We start from the raw sequence: 24049 nt of genomic DNA, 5'->3' as shown, positions 1-24049 counted from the left end.
AGTGGTGTAGCTAGGTGCCACGGTGCCCGGAGCTAGCGCATGTCTCTCGCGCCCCCGCCCCCCCTGATTTGTAGTAGGAGGGGCTCTTGCTCGGTAAAAAGTGGGCACGGCTTAATGGAAACATTAAACCACACACCGTAATGCCCTTGTACATTTTAGAAAACTTTATAATACCCATTACACATAAGGCCACATATTATGAATCACACAATATGCTGCACACGGTTATGCCCATAATATATTATGCCACACACTGTTACATGTAATGCCTCCAGCGCTCCTACCTATAAGCTTAATGCCAATAGTAGTGCACCTGACCTTACACAATGCCCCCAAAAGTGCCACTTACATTTTTACTGCCTTCACCGCTGCTGTGAAGGGGAAGGGGGGATCCCTCCTGCCCGGCGCGATTTGCCCTTTAAAATTGGGCAGGGTGGAGCGCCTTGCTAAAACAGCCTAGCGGGAACACTAATACTACACCTGCTGTACTGGTGCCTTGTCTGAGCCCCTTTGTAAATATATATTGTAATTAAATATTGTAATGAATAAAAGCAATGCACTAACGAAAATACACCATAGTCCTGTGCAGTATAATGTATCCTATGTATAATGAATATTTCAAGTGCACAATCTAGAACCTGATCATGTCAATTTCAGCAGCTTACTTGAGATTCGGACACTGTATATTCATCACAGCGGGCTCCAATGTTAGGAGGCTCCAGCAGCTGATCTATCCCATGAGCAATTCCTCCAGTAAATTCCATGTTTCTCTGGAGGATCCTAGCATTGTTTTCATTCACTAGAATTTCCCCCTGCGCAGAAAGAACATTTATATATGTACTGATGAATCAAAATGATGGACAGCAAATAAAATCACATCAGTGTATTGCTTAATCGACAAACAAAACACTCTAAGGCAGTGGTTCCCAAACTGTGTGCCTAGGCTCCCTGGGGTGCATTAGGACACTTGCAGGGGTGCCTTGGGTTGGTGGACCAGGATCAATTCATATTATTAATGGTCAATGTAACAGGCAAAACCAGTGCTTGTAGCTGCCAATCATAATATATGTGGACAAACAGGAGCAAATCCTGTCCCTCACCAGATAACTCTGACATATACACACAATGTACTTAATTTAATATTATTTTTTCAAAATTTCTCAATAAGAAGCATTTGGCCTAGGGGTGCCTTGAAAACATTTTGATGCTCTAGGGCAGTGTTTTTCAACCAGTGTGCCGTGGCACTCTAGTGTGCCTTGAGCTGTTCTCAAGTGTGCCCCCAGATCTAGAGATGCCCAAACCCATTTACAGCCACCACCAGTTCAACTGTTATTTACTGGTCTCTTCTTTTCATGTAAAGGGCCAATGTATTTTATTTTTGTTACCTGTGGGGACCAGTGGGATTGTTTTTAATGTGGGGGCCAATAGGTTTGTTTTTCTCCTGTGGTGGCCAATGTGTTTTGCCCTGTGGGGATCTCATGGTGTGCCTTGGCAATTTTAAAGTCTTATTTAGTGTGCCGCAAGGTAAAAAGGTTGAAAATCACTGCTCTAGGGTGCCGTGATTCAACAAAGAACATTTTTTTCCCCTTCGCCCTTTCTGTAAGTTCACATGTGCGCCAATTTGCCCCAGATGCCTTTACCATGTACGACTCGCTGTGAAGAAGAGGTCAAACTACAGTAAGGAATTATCTAAGAAAATGTGTTACAAAATGACTACTGAACAGATTATGGGGCGGAGGGTGGAAGGGGAAGGGAATCATCTACTAAATATCTAATCAAGCAAATATATTGTAAATGATGCAGCTGCAATCTAGCAGAATAACTGGAAAGTCTGTGCATAACTCTGACCCTTCCCCAATTCTGTGACAGAAACAGGCTGATCGAGGCGAAGCGGATGTCACACACCCTCCCTGAAAACACCTCGGCGCGTCTGCGTTTTTTTCTGACAATTCCTGAAAACGGTCAGGTGCCCAAAAATAGTGGCCTCCTATAATTCAAATTGCAGGGGGTATTACAATTAGATTAGTGGCTGTTTGGCCTCCCACATGTGCTCTACAATCCGCACACATGGGCAGTTGTTTGATAATCAACAGACTTGCAAATTCGCACAGCAGCAATCAGGTCTGAATGACCCCCCTCAGATTTGCAAGCTAAGAAAAAAAGCAAGCAACTGGGCTGCACTGCAGGTGGGGCAGTTGTAACACGAGAGATTTGTAGGATCTAAATTGCAGTGTAAGGTACAAAGCTGTCTAACATCACAAAGGACCGTATTTAATTTTCCAGAGGGCACCCAATTCAAATGTAGCTCCTTTCCGGCGCATCAGGCTCAACCATCTAATAGAAATGGATGGGAGGTGTACACTGCGCTACTAATTAAATATATATGGTACAGTTAAGTTAATATAATAAGTGGGTGCCAATGATATTCAAATAATTACAATTTATTAATAGACAATAAACAAGATTTTTAAAAAGCAATAAAAATTAGATAACCACAATGAATGGCAATGGGCGAATTGGAAGCTTCTTGGAGGGAATGGAGAAATAAGTGGGTCAGTCCATACGGTACCGTAATTTATGGAGAAAAGGATGAGATCCGTTCCTGAGGATGCCTTCCGAGATGTCCTTTATGTATTCCCGTTTAGTGGGGGGTCCTGTTCCTGATATTGGTGGTGTTGTATTTGTGGGGTAACGTAACCCGGCCAGATGGTAGAAAGGTAACAATGCCATTGTTTGCGTGGAGCCGATGTTTGCGCTTTGCGCATAGCTGCACATTTGCATGCACTTGGTGTGTGCGGCCGGTGGGCACATTAGCATATGGGAACGCCCAGCTTTTCATTGGCGTTCTCATGCTAATGCGGCCGTGACGGACATGCGGGGAACGTCCACTTCCTCTTGAATTTGCACGCATATGTAAGGTTGCTCAGAGCAACCTTACATATGCGTGCACGTTCCACATCATTTGATGGTCACCGACCATCGAATGATGTGGATGTTACCCCGCAGGCTGCAAATGGATGTTTATGTAAAACATCCATCCGCAGTCGGTGTGTGCGAACGCATGCTGCGATTGGGTGGTGCCCAAGCCACCATTCACAAGGCAGTATTTGGTGGACACAAATTTGCAGCCTTGCAAATCAACCAGAATACCCCAAAATGTGTTTTGTAACAGATGAATATACACACTTAAAATTGTCAATAACATATGGGGTGAAATTTCATAGGATGAGAGAATCAGAAAGTGAGAGATTTGGTAAGAAATCTCCAGTTTTTTAAAGCGGCAATCATTTACACTGCAAAACCAGTTTGATTTTGCAGTATAAATGATTGCCATGTTAAAAAAAACAGGCGATTTCTTACCAAGGGGTAGATTTATTAAGCTCAGTGAAGTGATAAACTCTCTGGTTTTTATCACCGGCCAATCAGCTCCTACCTGTGAAGCTACAGGCTTGGTTTGAAAAATGACAGGTAAGAGCTGATTGGCTGGTGATAAAATCCAGTTTTTCACTTCACCGAGCTTAATAAATGTACCCCTATATCTCTCACTTTCTGAATCTCTCATCTTTTAAAATTTCAGCCCTAGTTGTCCCCAGGAAGCACATGTAAATTTTACAGTTTCTATTTTTTGCATTTATATTTTTCTGTAAGTTAATTTCTTATATTTTTATGCTTTCATTTTTATTTTATTTATATATATTTTTTATATAACAGTTACTAACATACTGTACTTTTATATGAAGTGTTTTTGGAGTGTGAAAGAAAATGGGGAGAATATACAAACTTACTTGATTCCTAGCACGGCGCCCGTCTCATTGAGGGGAGCGGTGGGGCGCGGATACCTGTGAAGGTATCCGCGTCCCCTCGCCGCGCTTCGGGCTCGGTGGCTTGCTGTGCTCGCCACACTTTATAAGTTCAACTCCACACCGACGTGGACAGTAGGGGTATGAAAAGGTTGGAGGACGTGTACCGCCGCCCCTCGCGGGCTCGCTGCACTCGCCACGCTTCAAGTTGGCGTCAATAGTGGGGTGGTGTTAACAATGGGAGGGGGAGCATTTCAAACATGAGGGGGGGGGGTTGGTATAAAAATGGGGGGTTTTGGGGCTTTTTACATTGAAATCAATGTAAAATCGGGTCTCAGGTACCATTTTACATTGATTCCAATGTAAAAATCGGGTTGATCGCATCGCATGTGATTTGGTTAGCATGCGATGCGATCGACGCGATTTTTCCGACCCAATGGATACAATCAAAATCGGTGGCGCCGTGCTAGGAAACAAGTACCCAAACTTCACACAGTTAACAACATGGTGGGAATTGAACCCAAGGCCTCAGAGTGCTGTGAGGTGGTAATGCTGCATCCCGGCTATTTGTTGTATGTCTGTCCCTAGTCATCCTGCCGGCTGGCTAAATCTAGACGCACACCCCGGCTATTTGCCGTATGTCTGTCCCTAGTCACCCTGCCAGCTGACTACATCTAGACGCACACCCCAGCTATTTGCCGCATGTCTGTCCCTAGTCACCCTGCCGGCTGACTACATGTAGACGCGCACCCCAGCTATTTGCCTTATGCAGAGCCAGATTAAGGTCTAAATGGGCCTGGAGCTGAAAATGATCAAGGGCCTATTATGCGCAACAATAGGGGCTGTGACCAGCACCTAATAATGTGGGGGGCGTGACCAGTGTTCTGGTTGGGTGGTCTGCTCATGGGTGTGTCTGTATTTGTGTAAATGCTTTCAACTAATTATATATGCCTGGAAAAGGCAGGGGGGTGGCATAGGAAAAATGCATGGAGATATATTGGCGGGTGCACTCCAAAGGTGCACCCGCAGGATGCCGATGTCCTAAGATACTTGTGGGGTGAGGCGGCACTCCAGTCATAAAAAAAAAATACTGAAAGCTAAAACTTGGTAGACAACATTTCAGCACCTTTTATGTTTTCACCTAAAGTGACCACACCATATACCCCTTATACAAATCATGCAACACAATAGTAACCCCCAGGCCACTGGAGGGCGGTATTGAGCTGCAGCAGCGCTCCCGCCCAAGGAGAGCAGAAAGCAGCTGCCAAGTACCAGCAGCTACTCCCAGCAGGGAACAGGTGAGCGCTGATGCTGGTGGCACCGCACTGCTTCTTCCTCCTCCTCCGGTCAGCATGGGCTGCAGCCAGTCGTCCTTAGCGGGAGGTAAGGCAGCCGTCATGTTACCGCTGTATGTGTGTCGGTCCTTATGGCGTGTCAGATTCATGTGCCGGGTGTATGCAGGTGGACAGTTACTCAGTACTACAACTCAGTAACAGCCCTTCTTATGGGACAGCTAGGTGTGCGGGGAACAGGAGCAGTACCCCAGCCCAGGGAAGGGAGGGCTAGATGCGGGAAGTTCCCCTGGAGTAACTAGTGTAGTGCGGCGCTGTCCCCCTCCGACTGTGTCACCGCCTACTGCCCTTCATCCTCCTGTCCCTGCAGCCGCTGCTGTGTGACATGCCCACTGTAGTCTCACCGGTCACCTGAAGGAATATCGCAGGCAATGTATTATGTACTATGCAGGTATGTAATGCACCCTGTGCTATCAGTATGAGCCAGCACCTAGTGGTCTCTTCGCTGCCTTTCCCTTCACCCCTCCATTGTCTATGGGTACCCTCATGGAATAAAAAAATAATTGGGGGGGGGGGGCACTTGGCAGAGGTTTTGCCTAGGGTGCCAAGGACTCTCGCACCGGCCCTGGTAACCCCCTTATACTGTACTTGCCTCTTACATATTAAGACATATGGAATGAGCCAAAATTCGCACTATGGCACATGGATTGAGTCAAAATTCACGTTATGCCACATAGATTAAGGCAAAATTCACATTTTGCTACATGGATTGAGCCAAAATACACACTATGCCAGGCATTTCCAAACAGTGGCCCTCCTGCTGTTGTGAAACTACACGTCCCAGCATGCCTTGGCATAGTTTTAGCATTTTCTAATAGCAAAACTGTGGCAATGCATGGTGGGACTTGTAGTTTCACAACAGCTGGAGGGCCATAGTTTGGTATGCCTGCACTATACCAAACAGATTGAGCAATAATGCACAATATGCTTCAGAAATAGGGGCATTGTGTGCCAAAGGCGCGCATTAAAAAATTTACACCATAATGCCCATTACATGTTAAGCCACACACCATAATTTCCATTATGTATTATGCCAAACACCATAATGCCTATTAAAAATGATGCTACATAAGTGTTGATTACCTACATGTTCATTGCCAGAGGTTCCATGTTCATTGCCAGGGGTTTGATGCTCATTGCCAGGGGTTCCATGCTCGTTGACATGAGGGATTACATGCTCATTGCCAAGGGGGAATACATGTTATCTGGGGGACAGCCGCCGCCAGGCAGAAATGACAGCCATTGACAGCAGGGGGAGATTAAAGCAGGGGCAAAAGGGGACAGTACCCATGGTCCCCTCTAGCTAGGGACCCCCTGTGGTTGGCATGTATTTTTAACAAAAAACATTTTTTTTTTTTTTTTTTTTTTAGCTAAAGGTTTTGTGCATGGGAGTGGGGTAGTGCTGCAGCTTCACCTATCTGCCAATGTGACAATGATTAATGGTACTGAGCATCGGGAGCCAAGTCGCACTGACTGCACAAGTGTGCAGTGCATTACTGGGAGTTGACTAAGTCCCATGACACTTTGTACAAGAAGGCAGAGGCTGAGAGGTTTATGCTCAGCTCTGATTGGTGGAGCTCATTACATGCTTCTCAGGCCTATGGAGGACAGCAGCAGCCTAGTCATGGGAGGGTTTTTAATCAGAGGCACTGACACTGTGAGGTCTCCTACAGTCCTACAGAGTAAGCAGTTACCCATTTACCAAGTTTATACTGTCTTTACTCTGTGTTTTGACAGTATAATATTCTCTCATGCAGTTTGTGGCTAGTAATGACAAGTGCAAGGGGGTCCCCTTGTCTAAAGTGCCCCGGGCCCCCTGAAGGCTTAATCTGGCACTGATTGACAGCTGGGCAGAGAGCAGGGGCCTTCCCGGCTGTATTCAGAGCACTGCATGTCCCGGCTATTTGAAATAATACCCCTTTCACACCAGAAACTGCAGGAATTTACCCGGGAATATGGTCCCAGGATCATGCAGGGACATTCTCGGACTGGCCCCTTTTACACCAGCCTAATCCCTGCATTTTCTGGTGTGAGGGGGAGAGAAAACCACCGCCGCCCCCCATTAAACAAACAGCTATATCTTCGTAACCAACTGACCCATTTACATGTAGGCTTCGAATGATTTTGGCCCGTGAAACTGGGCCGTTTGGTTCCAGAGAAATCTGTCCTCAAACAACATGAACAGCCATGAAATTACATTTCAGAAATGAAAAAAAAAATTGGTTTACCCGCAATATCTCTAGAACCAATGAACCCATATGAAACCAGGTATCAGATTGAAGGCCCAGCGATTTGGGTTCAACTGAGATCAACATTGAGCTTCTGTGATGCCGGAGTGGGAACTGGCAGCCGTTGGAACCAGGTGGAGGTTGGAATTAGCGGGTCCCATGTTATCCTATGGGCACAATGTTCCAGGTTTGCCTGGCGGTATCTCTGGTTCCCGGGGGGCTAGCGACACGGGGCTGGGCTCGTTGGAAAGCCCTGGCCCTCAGCTACAAAATGGGCCTATTTGGAGAGTGGGCCTGGAGCTGTAGCTCCATCAGGCCCATTGTTAATCCGGCCCTGGCCTTATGCCCTGCCGGCTGACTACATGCTGTGCTGTAGGAGAGATCATGCAGCTAGTCAACGCCCACGCGATCCAGCTTTGGGAGTATAATCGCCAGCAAGAACGGCCAGCACATGGATCGAACGAGCGTACACACTGCACTTTTGTTCCGATATGGGCCCGTCCGGTCGGATGAATATTAACCCCTTCCTGACACAGCCAGTTTTTGCCTTCCTGACAGAGCCATTTTTTTCAAATCTGACATGTTTCACTTAAGTGGGGATAACTTTTTTTTGCTTTTACTTATCCCAGTGATTTTGAGATTGTTTTCTCGTGACACATTGTACTTCAAGTTAGTGGTAAATTTGGGTCGATACAGTCTGTGTTTTTTTGTGAAAAATACCAAAATGTCGTGAAAAAATGGAAAATTTTGCAATTTGCAAAATGTCACATTTTCTGCTTGTGAGACAAATAAACATACCACTCAAAATAGTTAATAACTAACAAAGACCATATGTCTACTTTATGTTGCCATCATTATTTCAACCTCCTTTTCATTTTTTTTGGACACTAGGAGGCTTCAAATATGAATAGCAAATTCTCAAATTTTCAAGAAAATTTCAAACACTGATTTTTTTAGGGACCAGTTCAGTTCTGATGTGACTTTGAGGGACTTGTATGTGAGACACCCCCATAAATGATGCCATTTCAAAAACTGCACCCCTCACAGTATTCAAAACAGCATTTTGGAAGTTTGTTAACCCTTTAGGTGTTTCACAGGAATTAAAACAAAGTGTAGGTGAAATTTCAAAATTTCTATTTTTTTGCAGAGTTTGAATTTTAATACATTTTTCTAATGAATACAGTAGATTTTACTAGAGAAATGTGACTAAAAATTGATTCCCCCAATTCTTTTGTTTTCATAAATATCCTATATGTGGCCCTAGTGTGCACGTTGACCAAACCACAGGCTTCATAATAGAAGGAGCACCTACTTGATTTTGGAGCCTCCTTTTTATGAGATTTCTTTTTAGGCACCATGTAGGTTTCTAGGCACCATAAGTGCTAAAAGTTAGGAACCTCCCCCACAAGTCACCCCATTTTGCAAACTACACCCTTAAGGGAATTCATTTAGGGGTATAGTGTACATTTCAAACCCCCAGGGGTTTCACCAATTTTGATACAACTGGGCTGTGAAAATGAAAAAATTAAATTTTTCATTTTCACAGCTCAGTTGTATCAAAATTGGTGAAACCCCTGGGGGTTTGAAATGTACACTATACCCCCTGATGAATTCCCTGAAGGGTGTAGTTTGCAAAATGGGGTCACTTGTGGGGGGGTTCCACTGTATGGGTGCTTCAGGGGTCATTCAACCAGAATCTGTGCTGCAAAATCCAAAAATCACTCCTTCCCTTCTGAGTCCTGCCATGCACCCAACTGGTATTTTTTGGTCACATGTGAGGCATTGCCATACTCGGGAGAAATTGGGGCACAGATTTTGGGGTGCTTTGTCTCCTTCATTCCTTGTGAAAATGAAAAATTTTGAGCCAGATCTGCATTTTTGTGTAAAAAAATGTAATTTTTTACACAAAAATGCAGTTCTGGCTCAAAATTTTTCATTTTCGCAAGGAATGAAGGAGACAAAGCACCCCAAAATCTGTGCTTCAATTTCTCCCGAGTACGGCAATGCCTCATATGTGACCCAAAAATACCATTTGGGTGCATGGTAGGACTCAGAAGGGAAGGAGTGATTTTTGGAGGTGGAATGAAAGGTGGGTGCTATGTCGCATTAGCAAGACCCCCGAAGCACCAATACAGTGGAACCCCCCCACATGTGACCCCATTTTGCTCACCAGCTTTGGGAGGGGGGCTGGCGCTGCGGCTGGTGGGGGGGTGGGAGGGGTGCTGGCGCTGCGGCAGCCGGGTGGGTGGGAGGGGGGCTGCCGGGTGGGAGGGGGGGGGGGGGGCTGGCGATCGGTGGTGATCGGTGCTGTACTTAACAGCACCGATCACTGTATATATATATATATATATATATATATATATATGTGTGTGTATATATATATATATATATACACACATATATATATATATATATGTGTATATATATATATATATACATATATACACATATATATATATATATCTATATATATATTTATATATATATATATAGGTCATATAAATGAATTTAACCCAAAATCAAATATTTAACTGTGCTGCTGCTGGCGGGGGGGTGGGAGGGGGGCTGGCGCTGCGGCTGCTGGCTGGGTGGGAGGGCTGGAGGGAGGCTGCCGGGAGGGAGGGCGGGCTGCCGGGCGGGTGGAAGGGCGGGTGGGAGGGCGGTTTGCCGCTCGGTGGTGATCGGTGCTGTACTTAACAGCACCGATCACCACCGATCTCTGTGTTACCGAGCGGCTTAGCCGCCGGTAACACAGAAAACGCTGCAATTGGCTGTTCACTTTTGAATATTGTATATATACGTCAAATGTCGGGAAGGGGTTAAACAGCACTGAACCTTCGACCGACTGAGTATGGACAAACAAGACTGTTTTTGGCTGTTTATTGATCGTACAGAGGGAATCGGGACAGCGTAAACACCTACACAATTGAACGGCCGTTCTTCTCAAAACGGAAGAACGGCCCGAAGATTGTACATATGTGTACCCAGCTTAATACCAGAATGTCGCAGCCTGTCTTATTTTCTATGTTTTGTAAGAAATGTGTTGGGTATTTGAGTAAGTATTTTAACCCTAATACTAACCCTAACCCACCGCTCCTGCAGCCTAACTATAAATGTTCCCTCCCACAGCCTAATCCTCCCGCTTTCCCCACAGCCTAACCCTAAGCCTTACCCTAGTGCCAAACCCCAGCACCGATACCGACCTTTTGGGATACTGCGGTCATTATTCCGTCTGTCATAATCTCATATACTGGGATCCTGACGCCATCCGTAAGAAATAATGATGTTGTATTTTATTAGTTAAATCTTTCTGATAAACTCTAAAAATGGATACTCACAATGTTGGCTTTGCTGCATTGAAAAGAGATTGTGGAACCATACAATGTCCTATAGGAATTAACTTCAGGCAAGCTTGCTGCAGTAATCTATAAGAAAAACATAATTAGCTGTATTAATGCTATTATCAACAGCAACAATGCTACAGGACTAGAGCATGTAGAGTTCTCCATTCCTATATAATACCTGTACCCAACCACCTGGCATTACATTTAGATTGAATGATGGGGCCAAGAGTACTGTATACAGACTCAGGACAAAGGGGCCAATTCAGCTCAGTGGTGCACGCAGGGGGGGGGGGGGGTTATGAGTACCCAGAAAAGGGCCCAGCCAATCACCTCCTAACTGCCATGTTGGAGGCTGTGTTTGAAAAAAGTCAGTAAGGAGCTGATTGGCTGAACGTTTATCTCTCTTTATCACCCTCGCATTTATCTCTTGTTAAGGCTTAATACATCTGCTCCAATGTGTTCCTTTATTTGAAACTTTTCCTAATGTGTTATTAATATGAGATCATTTAAAAACATTTTTTTAAAGGAACATTGCGATTTTAACATGCGTTTTGAACTTCAAAAAGTTCAAAACGCATCGCATTCGTTAAAATCGCACAGTGTACCTGCGGGGATGCGATGCAATGTGATGCGTGTCCCCACGGGTACAATACTGTATAGAACAAAAAGTCAGGCAGTACTTTTGTGCTACATCGCATCAGTTTTGTAGTACATGCGATGCAAAGTGATGTCCATTAGGTAACTATAAACTTTAAAAAAAAAGAGAGGCTAAAATCGCATCGCTTCGCACCCGCACAGTACAGTAGATCGCATTGCATCCCCCTAAGTGCCAAAATCACACGGCACAAATGAAGTACAAAATGCACAGCACACATATCGGCACGTGTATGGGCACCTTATCAGTATCAACAATTTTTTTTTTTTGCACAGTTATTTAATAGGGTTTCTATTCTATGTTCTGGGACAGGTTCTCCCTGGGTGGTTGCTTATTTCGTAACATATTTCGAAGGACTATATCTATCAGATTAGATCATACTTACAGTACGTACTTTTGAAAACTAGTTTCAGGGAGATTATAGTTGGAAAAATAAATCTGCAATGCGCCCCATTGAGGGGGTGTGTCATGCTCCACATAAAGGGCGTTTCTAGTTTCATATATGGAGAGATTGTGAAAAAAGACTGTGAACGTGGCACCTAGAAGCGTGGCTGTGTACTGCTACATCTCAGAGGAGTCTTTAAAAATGACTTATATCCAAATGTAGATGATCCCAAAGCAGTTAGTAAGAGCTACTATACTTAATAAAGGCTAGGAAATGGTGCTTATGATTCAATGTAAATGTATCTGTCTCTCATTCCTTTTTTCACCAAAAATGTAACAGTGTAATTTGGGCTAGGTGACATGAGGGAGATTGCTAGATTAATGAGGGAGAGAGGGAGATTGCTGTTATTTCAGGGAGTCTCCTGCATGAGGGTAGGCAGCTATGGCTTAGAAGTTTATACAAGGTGGCATTTTTTTTCCACAAAACGACACACTATCTATCCTCATCCTTCTGGTCTGTGCTAGAGGAACAATGCACATACTGTATAGGTTCCTACAGTATGGTTATTCATCAGAGGCATTTCTTTGCGTCAATAGCTCATTCTAATGTAATGGACTAAACATGGATCTGCAGCTAGGCAGGACCAAGATTAGAAAAAGCTGCTGACAGCACCATGCATGGGTATTCCATCCCCAGAGGTTCTGGAGCACACTTAAGTCCTCCTCGTCCTCAAGGCAATGTTATAACATGTTTGTGATCCATACTGCCATGCCAGCTTAGTAGAGTGGAGTAGAGTACATGAATAGGAGATGCATAGGAGACTGGAGTAACCATCCTGCCACTCCGATCACTCCGTGAAATAAAGTCTGTAGTAAAGATTTCTGGGAAATCCCAGTTGATGGTGAAATCCTGCTGTAATTAGAATAACTCCAACACATGTAATAATATGCCCATTCATGAGAATATTTCATTGTATAATTTCAGTAGTTTGATTGACATGACATCCAGGGCCGCCACTAGGAATCGTGGGGCCTGAGACTGACCTTCAGTCCGCCCCCCCCAAGTGCCATTACGGGCATGCCCCCCCAGTACTATTACAGGCACGCCCCCCCCTCATGTACCATTACGGGCTTGCACGCTCCACTATCCCCCCGAGGACCTTTACTTACCTAGCTTCGCCCTTGTTCCTGCAAGCCTCCGCATCTCCTCAGGAGAGCACACTGCACAGTGCAGCTTACAGAGTGCCGAGCCCCTATGTGTCCTAGGCTCGGTGCTCTGCATGTTGCACTGTGTATTGTGCATGCCTGGCTGGGGGGCTGCTGGGTGGTGGAGGCAGTGTGTGGCAGCAGGGGTGGGGGGTGGCACCGCACTGCTGTTGCTGTGGACAGCTTCCTAGGGCCCTCCAGAGGCTGGGGCCTAGGACAGCTGTACCCACAGCACCCCCCTGTCGGCGGCCCTGATGACATCTTTGTACCTTTGCATCTCGAATAATGTGCACTTTCAGGTAGGCCTCAAGTTTATCTCTGTGGTCTTCGTGGTACAACCATTTCTTCTGCTCTTCCGAAAGAGAATCAAAAGCCTTATCTGTAGGCCACAGCATTGTGAGAGGTCGGTGGAGTGTATCATTCACAAGTGACATCACACTGGAATTCTGTTGATAAGAAGTATACAATAAAATAAATGAAACAAAGTTGGGTCCATTTCACAATTTCCTACTATTCCAGTATGTTCAGGATACTCAACTTGGTTGGCTCTCCTGTAAAATAGTAAAAGTTTTCATGCCTCCCACTCCCTCCGCCAGCTGCTGCCCTCTTCAAGTTAAATTTGGTGCCTCTACTGTAATTTACAGCATTGTATAGCAGAGCCACTATGACATGCCTCAGCTCCTCCATCTCCCACCTGGCTGCCTTCACTCTGCATTCTTGTGTACATTTTTATATAAGGGTTAATTAGTAATATGCATAGATACATACATACTTCTTTAGAAGCCATAAGACACAAAGAGGGAGATGTACCAAACAAGTGGTGAAGTTACACATACTGTAGCTACAGATGGAGCCGGCGTTGTCTTTGCAGGGGATGGCGGCAGAATCGCCAGCCGCCATTCCCCGCCAGCTGCTCTGCGAAAGGGGATGCGCGCGCACGAGATGCGCGCACGTCCCCTTCCGACGGCGCTTCCCCCGGGTCCCCGCCGGCTTGCCGGCGGTCACCCGGTGTCCCCACCGCCTCCCCGCTCCCCCCCACCGCCTCCCCTAACCCTGTCCATCTCCCTGAAGCGGAGACGGACAGGGTTCCCGTCGCGCCGCCCGGAAACTGAGACACAGAGATATTCATCTTTCCCCGCCTCTACTCGCGTAGCGGCCAATCAGGAACCGAGAAAGTCGGCTCCTGATTGGCCGCTAGGCAGCCAATAGAAATCATTCTGAGTAGAGGCGGGAAAGATGAATATCTCTGCGTCTCTCCAGTGTCCGAGCGGAGCAGGTACCAGCAGCCGGGAGAAGCACGACTTGAAGAGAAGATGCCGGGATGGTCGCCAGAGGACCAGGTGAGTAGGATTTCCTTCCACAGGTACCCCTTTGGATTACTACGGATCCTGGACCCCGGACTCCTCAGCCCTGGAGCCCCGGACCCGGACCAGCCCCGGAACCAAGGCCCCAGAACCAAGCCACCGGACCCAGGGACCTACCGACGGGCTCAAGATAGGTAAGTATCAGTGTGTTTGTGTAATGTATGTATTAAACTTTTATTTTTCTGGCTTGTCAGTGTGTTTATTTAACTATTTCTTGTACTGTGGAACTACAAGACCCAGCGGGCCTTTTAATGCCCCGCATGCTGGGACTTGTGGTTCTCCAAGTCCCAGCATGCGGGGGAGGCTTGCTGGGACTCAGCTTTAATGCCCCGCTTGCTGGGACCTTTAATCTATTTTTTTACACAAAGATCAGCTCGATGCCCACAGCCCAGGGGCATCGAGGACAGCACCGGGCTTCAGCCTGGTCAGGTAAGTTCTGGAGGGGGGGGACCTTTTATTGGGGGGGTCCCCACTCCCCCAGGACCCCTGGCCAGGCTGACCGGTCAGGGGGTTAATGCTTTGGCCGCGGGACCTTATATAATAAGTGTCCCCCGGCTGTGGCATTACCCTGCTGGCTGGTTGTGCCTGGGGCTGGTTCTTAAAATACGGGGGACCCCTAGTTATTTTGTCCCCCGTATTTTGGGAACCAGCCCCGGACCTGGAGCCTGGGGCTGGTTGTTAAAAATTGGGGAACCCCTATTTGTCGGGTTCCATGATTTTTAATTACCGGTCCCGGCTCTTTCAGCCTGGTGCTGGTTATGGCTGTGGGGGGGACCCCACGCCGTTTTTTTTTTTATTATTTATTTTTATTTCTATTTTTTTTTACACCTTGCAGCCTGCACGGATCTGACTGATCCGTGCAGACTGCCTGTAGGAATTCGTATTAGCGGCCGTATATACGGCCAGCTAATACGAATTAATACGACATCGGAGGGTTACAAAGTCGTATATGACTGCTTTGTAAATCCCCCTCCGGAACACGACTTTGCATACGAGGTATGCAGTCGTATTCATCCGTAGCAAGAATACGAATACAATTATTTGTATTCGTATTCTTAGTAAGTTTCCCCCTATATGTCATTATGATGAACACAAATGTTTGGCAAACATTTTTCACACCTATTTTGACAAATTCACTTGGCACTCAAAGGGTTAATATTATTCCCCTTTAAAATCCAGTTGGATAAAGAGCCTTTGAAGAGCGTTGTTTAACCGTAAAGGCCAGATGTATCAAGCTTCAAAAGTGATAAAATGGAGAGTGATAAACAACCAGTCAATCAGCTCCTACAGTACCTGTCATTTTTCAAACCCAGCATGTAACATGACAGATAGGAGCTGATTGGCTTGTTGCTTATCACTCTCCTTTTTATCACTTTTTAAAGCTTGATACATTTGACCCTATATACCGGCAATACTACATGGTTTTACCAAGGTACAAATTTGCTTCTCTTTTGTGCTTTGCTCCACAGTTTCATTCAGCCCCAATATCTGGATTGGTTACATAAGGCCTAATGCGGAGTAGATTAGTTCATTTTGGGTGAAAAAAGGTGAGTTTTTAAAAATAAAAGCTAGTAATAATAATGTAGCACATACGAATATGCGACAGGCCTTTCCGTGACAAAGGGTGTTTCTGCTTGGGTACTGGGTGACAACAATGCAATAAAATGTAAATGGGAATGTCGTGGGCATGTATCAAATGTTCAGTATGATTCTGCATACATAAAAAGGAAGCCTGATTCTGCCAAATCTCTTGCCCCTAGCATGGCACTGGTGCAAGAGTCAATACTAATGATGGCAGTTGCGCTAACTTCCGTAAAATCAGTGGGTGGCACTTGTACAGATTCTTGCTTACAGATATAGGAAGCCCCCACATTAGCCCTAATGGATTCTTAGCATTAGTGTAAGGTAGTAGATCAGGTTTCCGTAGCTGCTTGCAACTAGAGCCACTTTGCACCTATTGGGGCAGATTACCGATCACTGAATACCGAATACTAAATTGGAGAAATTCAACATGTTGGATTTTCCTGATTTGCTGCTCATGACCAAAATAATTATGGGGACTAGCAAATAGGAGAATATTAACCGAACATCGATGGCTGATAATCAACGGTTTTGATCAGTAATAAAAGGATTGTATCAGGAAACCAGGCAAAAATTTGGTAAAAAAAAAAAAAGTGCTTAAAACCCCTCCGAATGGAGAGGACCGAGTTTCCCATGAAGTATCACGAGTTAGTGTAGACCACATGATCCCAGGACCAGAAGACAAGGAAGCACCAGCCAGTAGGGATGGTACCATTGTATGATGGTACCATTGATAGGGAACCACGATTCTGTGAACCATCTCAAAGGGTTTTACCCACCGATGGTCAACTCCTGCTTTACAATTCAGTAAGCTGTGGGCCAATGAGAGCCTGGAGATAGGGCTTTGTTGGAGTGTCCAAGATTGGAGCTAAACTCTATCTCCTGGCATTTCGTTTAAAAAAAAATATATTTGCTTGCACATTATTAAAGCCATCTGGTTCTCCCCAAAAATGGCACAAGTATTCAACATTAGTCATAGGCCATCAATGATTTTGAATAATCGATGGTTGATGGCCATCCTTACCAGCCGGTGGTGACGTGCAGCTGGCAGGGGATCCAGCAACAGGACCCAGAAGCTGAGCCAGCATACAGGTACGCAGTGCAGTGTGTCCCTAACAACTACTTCAATTAAAAACCCAGCTGACCCTACATAGGAACACCATTGAGCGCAATGTACCCTTTCATTATAACGTTAAACATTTTCTTTACTGTCTTGTGTACCATGCTGTACGTTCTACAGCATGGCAGACAAGTGCTAAACACAAAATAAAGCAAAAATATAAAGCTAAACACTGTCATATACTATGTTATACAAATACTTTATCTTTGTGAGACTTATGCTGTGACTTATGCTGTGTACACATGGTACAAATTGACATTCGATTTTGACTAAAACAGGGATTTTGTACTTACCGTAAATCCTTTTCTCCTGGTCCACAGGTGTCACTGGAGTAACAGTGGGGGGTAGAAGGAATGACTACAGGGAGCATGGGCACTTTAAATTTAAATGAGTGTGGCCAACTCCTACCCTTCTAATTCCCCTCCTAGGCAGTCCTAAGGATGTGCCCGAAGGGAGCTGGAAGAAAGAACACACTTCCAAGAGGAGGTTAAACATAACACACATTAACAATCAAACCAGTTATAGATTGAAAAGTGAAAATATCTGTGATAAACAACACTGAGCAATACACACCACACAAATAAACATACCAGGATGTTCCAATAAACATGACCGGAACCTAAAAAAGGGGGTTGGTGAGATTTCTGTTGCGCAATCTAGCAGCAGTTCTCGGTAAGGGCTTGGAGGAAACACCAAACCTCCAATAGAAATAGATACAAGAAAATAGAGATGCCCTCCACCTCAGAATAGCGCTAGGAAATAAATGTTACTCCCCTGTTTCTAGACACGTTTCTGGGTTGGATCTGTTATGAGTATTGTTGCTGAATATGAAAGACAAAAACAACAAAGAGCTCCGCCCTCGTGTAATACTGTTACGTCAAACAACTCTATGCAAGTCAGAAGATGATAGATAACTAGTAAAGGTTGATAATTTGATCGGGGGATTCCCCCTCGCAACACACTCACACTATTTGGAAATAATAAATCAAAATCAAACCAATCAACCTCCTTATTCTGCAGGGATATTCAAATAAAGTCGGGGATTCCCCCTTTCCAAGTACTCACTCTTTTTGTGATTTGAATGAAGTGTATCATATGGTCTTATTCTGTGTAATGATGCCAGAACTCTGCCAAGGTAAAAGCAAAATGGATCCTTTATTCAAAAAATAATATATATATATATATATATATATAAATGTATGCATGAGCTAGGTTGCTCATCTAGGGCTGGCTGACGTTCCAGAGGTCCAGATGGTAAGTTACAACGGCTGCTCCTATTGAGGTCACTATCAACGCGTTTCAATCTCCGTTTGAGATCTTTTTCAAGGTACCAGTGACCTTTACAAGCCAGGTTTAAATAGCCCTCCTAATGTATTGATTCCCGACACATGCGGGATAATTGGTCTCCTGTATAATCAATGTGTTTTCCTATTCTTTCCCTTAACTACTTGCTAGCATACAGGTTACCAGGTGCGGGGGTCCGTACGCGCACTTCCGGTATTGGCGCTACCTCAGAACCGCCGGAAGTGACGTGCTGGAGTTACGATGTTCTATCTGCCAGACTGGTTCCCGAGTGCGGGGGTCCGTGTGCGTACTTCCGTTAATACCACTCCCTCCGCTGGAAGTGACGCGCCGGGATTGTGATGTACTGTCCTCAGTTCTTATCTTTGACACTTCCTTTCCCTCTCGGAAATAGCATGTGTCACATTTGAGGTCCATTCAGCAGCCATCTTGGTACACATTATCTCCCTTCATTGGTATATGATGTCGCCATCTTGCTCCTCCATCTTGATTTTTTTTCTCCCTTTTTCTCTGTCATCTTCTCTGGATTCCAACACGATTATCCTAAAAAATAAAAATGACTATATAGCAGCACCAGTGGAAGCAAACGGATATCTCCCCCAAGTCCTAAAAACAATTAGTTAAAAACCCAGTGTGAGATTAAAAGCAAGAAAAGTGCACTGTGCAGATGAAGGAAGAGGGAATCTTATAATTATAGGAACCATTTGATTTCAAAGTCCAGATTCAATCCTTTTGGTTCTAATGTATTTAATTTGAAAATCAGTTCCATTTCTTTTTTTGCCAGCCGTTTCTGTATATTTTTGTCCCTTTCTGTGGTTTGAACTAACTTTATGCCCCAAAAGCCTAAAACTTGATGAGTGAAACATTTATGGTGTTTCTTAAAATGGGATGCCAGAGGGTGTGTTTCTATTCCTTTTCTTATGTTTCTAAAATGTTGGGCAATTCTGGTCTTTAGGGGTCTCGTGGTTCTTCCTATGTACCATCTCTTACACGAACATTCTACAGCATAGACAACATTGGCAGTATTGCAGGTCATAAATTCAGTGATTTTCCCTTTCTCTCCATTGATGGACAGTTCATCAGTTTTAGACACTGATGGACCTGCGGTGTGTTCCTACAGTTAATACAAAGTCTGCCTCTATAAAAACCCTTTGATCTATTATAGCTCGTCCTAACTTGGTCTCCCATGTGTAGGCTCTTGGTCAGTTTGGTCTTCAAATTATCTGATTTTTTATAGATATGTTTGGGTTTTATAGGTAGGAGACTTCCTATAAAGTACCTATAAAGTACCGATAGTTCCTTAGTTTTAGGCCCTTATTTAGATCTGATTGCAGAACAGATTTGTTCTCAAAATGGGCAAAACCATGTGCACTGCAGGTGGGGCAGATGTAACATGTGCAGAGAGAGTTAGATTTGTGTGAGTTATTTTGTTTCTGTGCAGGTTAAATACTGGCTGCATTAATTTTACACTGCAATTTAGATTTCAGTTTCAACACAACCCACCCAAATTTAACTCTCTCTGCACATGTTACATCTGCCCCACCTGCAGTGCACATGGTTTTGCCCATTTTGAGAACAAATTTGTACTGCAATCAGATCTGAATAAGGCCCTTAGACACTGATGGACTTGCGGTGTGTTCCTACAGTTAATACAAAGTCTGCATCTATAAAAACCCTTTGATCTATTATAGCTCGTCCTAACTTGGTCTCCCATGTGTAGGCTCTTGGTCAGTTTGGTCTTCAAATTATCTGATTTTCTATAGATATGTTTGGGTTTTATAGGTAGGAGACTTCCTATAATGGGGTCTTTTTGAATAATAGACCAATGCTTTTTGAAAATCTTTTCCACTTCAGTGTGTTGGGAATTAAACTTCGTAATGAAGGCCCATTGAAAGTCTGTGTTTTCTTCTTTCGGTCTTGGTTTTGGATGTAGTAAATCGATCCTTTCTACGGTTATGGCATCATTCAGGCCTTTCTGCACTGTTTCTTTCTTGTAACCACAGGCCAAAAAAAGACTATTTCATACAGTAGTTTGGGCTTGTTCGTTAAAAACCTCAGGGTCTGAGCAGTTCCTCCTCAGTCTCTGAAATTGTCCCCATGGGATACTGGTAAGCCAATTTTTTATGGTGACAGCTGTCAGCATATATATATGCTGAAGAGTCAGTTGGTTTCTGGAAGGTTTTTGTGCATATTTTCCCATTCTCTATATAAATAGACAAGTCCAAATAATTAATTGTCTTCTTGTCGATGACAAAACTCAGTTTGATATTCAGAGGGTTGTTATTAAGATATGTGCAAAAATTCTTGAGTGTTTCCATGTCCCCCTTCCAAATAAAAATGATGTAATCGATGTATCATGACCAGGACACCAGGTTTGCCTTGAATGGATGATCAGTCCAAACAAAATTGTTTTCCCAGCTACCCATAAATATGTTGGCGTAGCTGGGGGCAAACCTGGTGCCCATGGCAGTACCAGTTTTTTGTAAGTAAAATTCCCCATTAAAAATGAAATAATTATGTTTTAAAATGAATTCAATACCTTGTAAAATTAAGTTTTGTAGCTCGGAGCTTAAACCAACATATTTATGGGTAGCTGGGAAAATTTTTTGTTTGGACTGATCATCCATTCAAGGCAAACCTGGTGTCCGCGTCACGATACATCAATGACATCATTTTTATTTGGAAGGGGGACATGGAATGGCTCAAGAACTTTTGCACATATCTTAATGACAACCCTCTGAATATCAAACTGAGTTTTGTCATCGACAAGACAACAATTAATTATTTGGACTTGTCTATTTATATAGAGAATGGGAAAATATGCACAAAAACCTTCCAGAAACCAACTGACTCTTCACCAATATATATATATATGCTGACAGCTGTCATCATAAAAATTGGCTTACCAGTATCCCAGGGGGACAATTTAAGAGACTGAGGAGGAACTGCTCAGACCCAGAGGTTTTTAGCGAACAAGCCCAAACGATGAAAGAATCCTTTTTGGCCTGTGGTTACAAGAAAGAAACAGTGCAGAAAGGCCTGAATGATGCCATGACCGTAAAAAGGATCGACTTACTACAGCCGAAACCAAGACTGAAAGAAGAAAACACAGACTTTCAATGGGCCTTCATTACGAAGTTTAATTCCCAACACACTGTAGTGGAAAAGATTTTCAAAAAGCATTGGTCTATTATTCAAAAAGACCCTGTTATAGGAAGTCTCCTACCTATAAAACCCAAACATATCTATAGAAAATCAGATAATTTGAAGACCAAACTGACCAAAAGTCTACACATGGGTGACCAAGTTAGGACGAGCTATAATAGATCAAAGGGTTTTTATAGATGCAGACTTTGTATTAACTGTAGGAACACACCGCAAGTCCATCAGTGTCTAAGGGCCTTATTCAGATCTGATTGCAGTACAAATTTGTTCTCAAAATGGGCAAAACCATGTGCACTGCAGGTGGGGCAGATGTAAAATGTGCAGAGAGAGTTAAATTTGGGTGGGTTGTGTTGAAACTGAAATCTAAATTGCAGTGTAAAATTAATGCAGCCAGTATTTACCCTGCACAGAAACAAAATAACTCACACAAATCTAACTCTCTCTGCACATGTTACATCTGCCCCACCTGCTGTGTACATGGTTTTGCCCATTTTGAGAACAAATCTGTTCTGCGATCAGATCTGAATAAGGGACTAAAACTAAGGAACTGTCGGTACTTGTGAGTTATCTGGGCTGCCAATTTTTTCATCGCGCCCGAAAAATCGCGGGCATCGCGTCGGTCGCGGCCATTATAAGGGGCCGCGACCGACGCGATGCCCGCAATTTCCCATAGACAGTAATGTTAAAAGACGCGATGGACCCGATTTCCCATAGACAGCAATGTTAAAATTATTACAGTAATGTTAAATGATGTGCAAAATAAAATGACAATGTGAAATGGGCCAATATGGCCATTTCACATTGGATATGTTTTTTAAAAAAATGTTTCATGGCCCCGTTAACGCCACCCCGCTATTGACGCCAACCCGAAGCGTGGCGAGCGCAGTGAGCCCGCGGTACGCGTCCTCCGACCTTTTCATACCCCTACTATCCACGTTGGCGTGGAGTCGAGAATAGAAAGTGTGGCGAGCCCGAAGCGTGGCGAGCGTAGCGAGCCCCGCAAGGGGACGTGGACACCTGTGAAGCCCGCGAGGGGACGCGGATTCCTGTGAAGGTATCCGCGTCCCCTCGCGGGGCGCGCTGCGCTCGCCACGCTTCGGGCTCGGTGGCTTGCTGCGCTCGCCACACTTTCTATTCTCAACTCACGCTGACGTGGATAGTAGGGGTATGAAAAGGTCGGAGGACGCATACCGCCGCCCCTCGCGGGCTCGCTGCGCTCGCCACGCTTCGGGTTGGCGTCAATAGCGGGGTGGCGTTAACGGTGGTGGGGGGCCATGAAACATTTTTTTTTAAAACATATCCAATGTGAAATGGCCATATTGGCCCATTTCACATTGTCATTTTATTTTGCACATCATTTAACATTACTGTAATGATTTTAACATTGCTGTCTATGGGAAATCGGGTCCATCGCGCCTTTTAACATTACTGTCTATGGGAAATCGCGGGCATCGCGTCGGTCGCGTTGCGGCCCCTTATAACGGCCGCGACCGACGCGATGCCCGCGATTTGGGGGTAAATCGCGGGCATCGCGTCGGCCGGGTGTCCTTAAGTTAACTAAACTTAAGGGCAAAATCGGCAGCCCGGATAATTCACAAGTACCGAACTGTCCATCAATGGAGAGAAAGTGAAAATCACTGCATTTATGACCTGCAATACTGCCAATGTTGTCTATGCTGTAGAATGTTTGTGCAAGAGATGGTACATAGGAAGAACCATGAGACCCCTAAAGACCCGAATTGCCGAACATTTTAGAAACATAAGAAAAGGAATAGAAACACACCCTCTGGCATCCCATTTTAAGAAACACAATAAATGTTCCACTCATCAAGTTTTAGGCTTTTGGGGCATAAAGTTAGTTTAAACCACAGAAAGGGACAAAAATATACAGAAACGGCTGGCAAAAAAAAAATGAAATTGATTTTCAAATTAAATAAATTAGAGCCAAAAGAATTGAATCAGGACTTTGAAATCAAATAGTTCCTATAATCATAAGATTCCCTCTTCCTTCATCTGCACAGTGCACTTTTCTTGCTTTTAATCTCACCCTGGGTTTTTAACTAATTGTTTTTAGGACTTGGGGGAGATATCCATTTTGCACTGGTACTGCTATATAGTCATTTTTATTTTTTAAGATAATCATGTTGGAATCCAGAGAAGATGACATATACATATAAGGAGAGTACATCACAATCCCAGCATGTCACTTCCGGTGGAGGGAGTGGTATTAACGGAAGTACGCACACGGACCCCCGCACTCGGGAACCAGTCTGGCAGATAGAACATCGTAACTCCGGCACGTCACTTCCGGCGCGTCACTTCCGGCGGAACTGAGGTAGCGGCATTACTGGAAGTGCACGTACGGACCCCCACACCCAGGAACCTGTATGCTAGCAAGTAGTTGATTGAAAGAATAGGAAAACACATTGATTATACAGGTGGCCAATCATCCCGCAGGTGTCGGGAATCAATACATTAGGAGGGCTATTTAAACCTGGCTTGTAGAGGTCACTCGTACCTTGAAAAAGATCTCAAACAGAGATTGAAA

At 44.4% G+C, this 24049-nt stretch overlaps 1 protein-coding gene across 3 annotated transcripts in view; it reads right to left on the bottom strand.

The window, feature by feature from the left end:
* Window positions 1–24049, bottom strand: part of STAB1 (stabilin 1) — a 367238-nt gene that overhangs the window by 45562 nt on the left and 297627 nt on the right. For all 3 annotated transcript variants that reach the window (XM_083156377.1, XM_083156378.1, XM_083156379.1), the window contains 3 exons: window positions 13239–13415; window positions 10719–10805; window positions 666–812 (listed from right to left, as the gene is read on the bottom strand). In XM_083156377.1, coding sequence (XP_083012503.1) covers window positions 666–812; window positions 10719–10805; window positions 13239–13415 — 411 coding nt within the window. The remainder of the gene's footprint in view (window positions 1–665; window positions 813–10718; window positions 10806–13238; window positions 13416–24049) is intronic.

Source organism: Crinia signifera, chromosome 8 (assembly GCF_055691185.1).
Source record: "Crinia signifera chromosome 8, ASM5569118v1, whole genome shotgun sequence".
NCBI classification, from domain to species: domain Eukaryota; kingdom Metazoa; phylum Chordata; class Amphibia; order Anura; family Myobatrachidae; genus Crinia; species Crinia signifera.
This window is presented reverse-complemented; position numbering and strand designations above follow the sequence as displayed.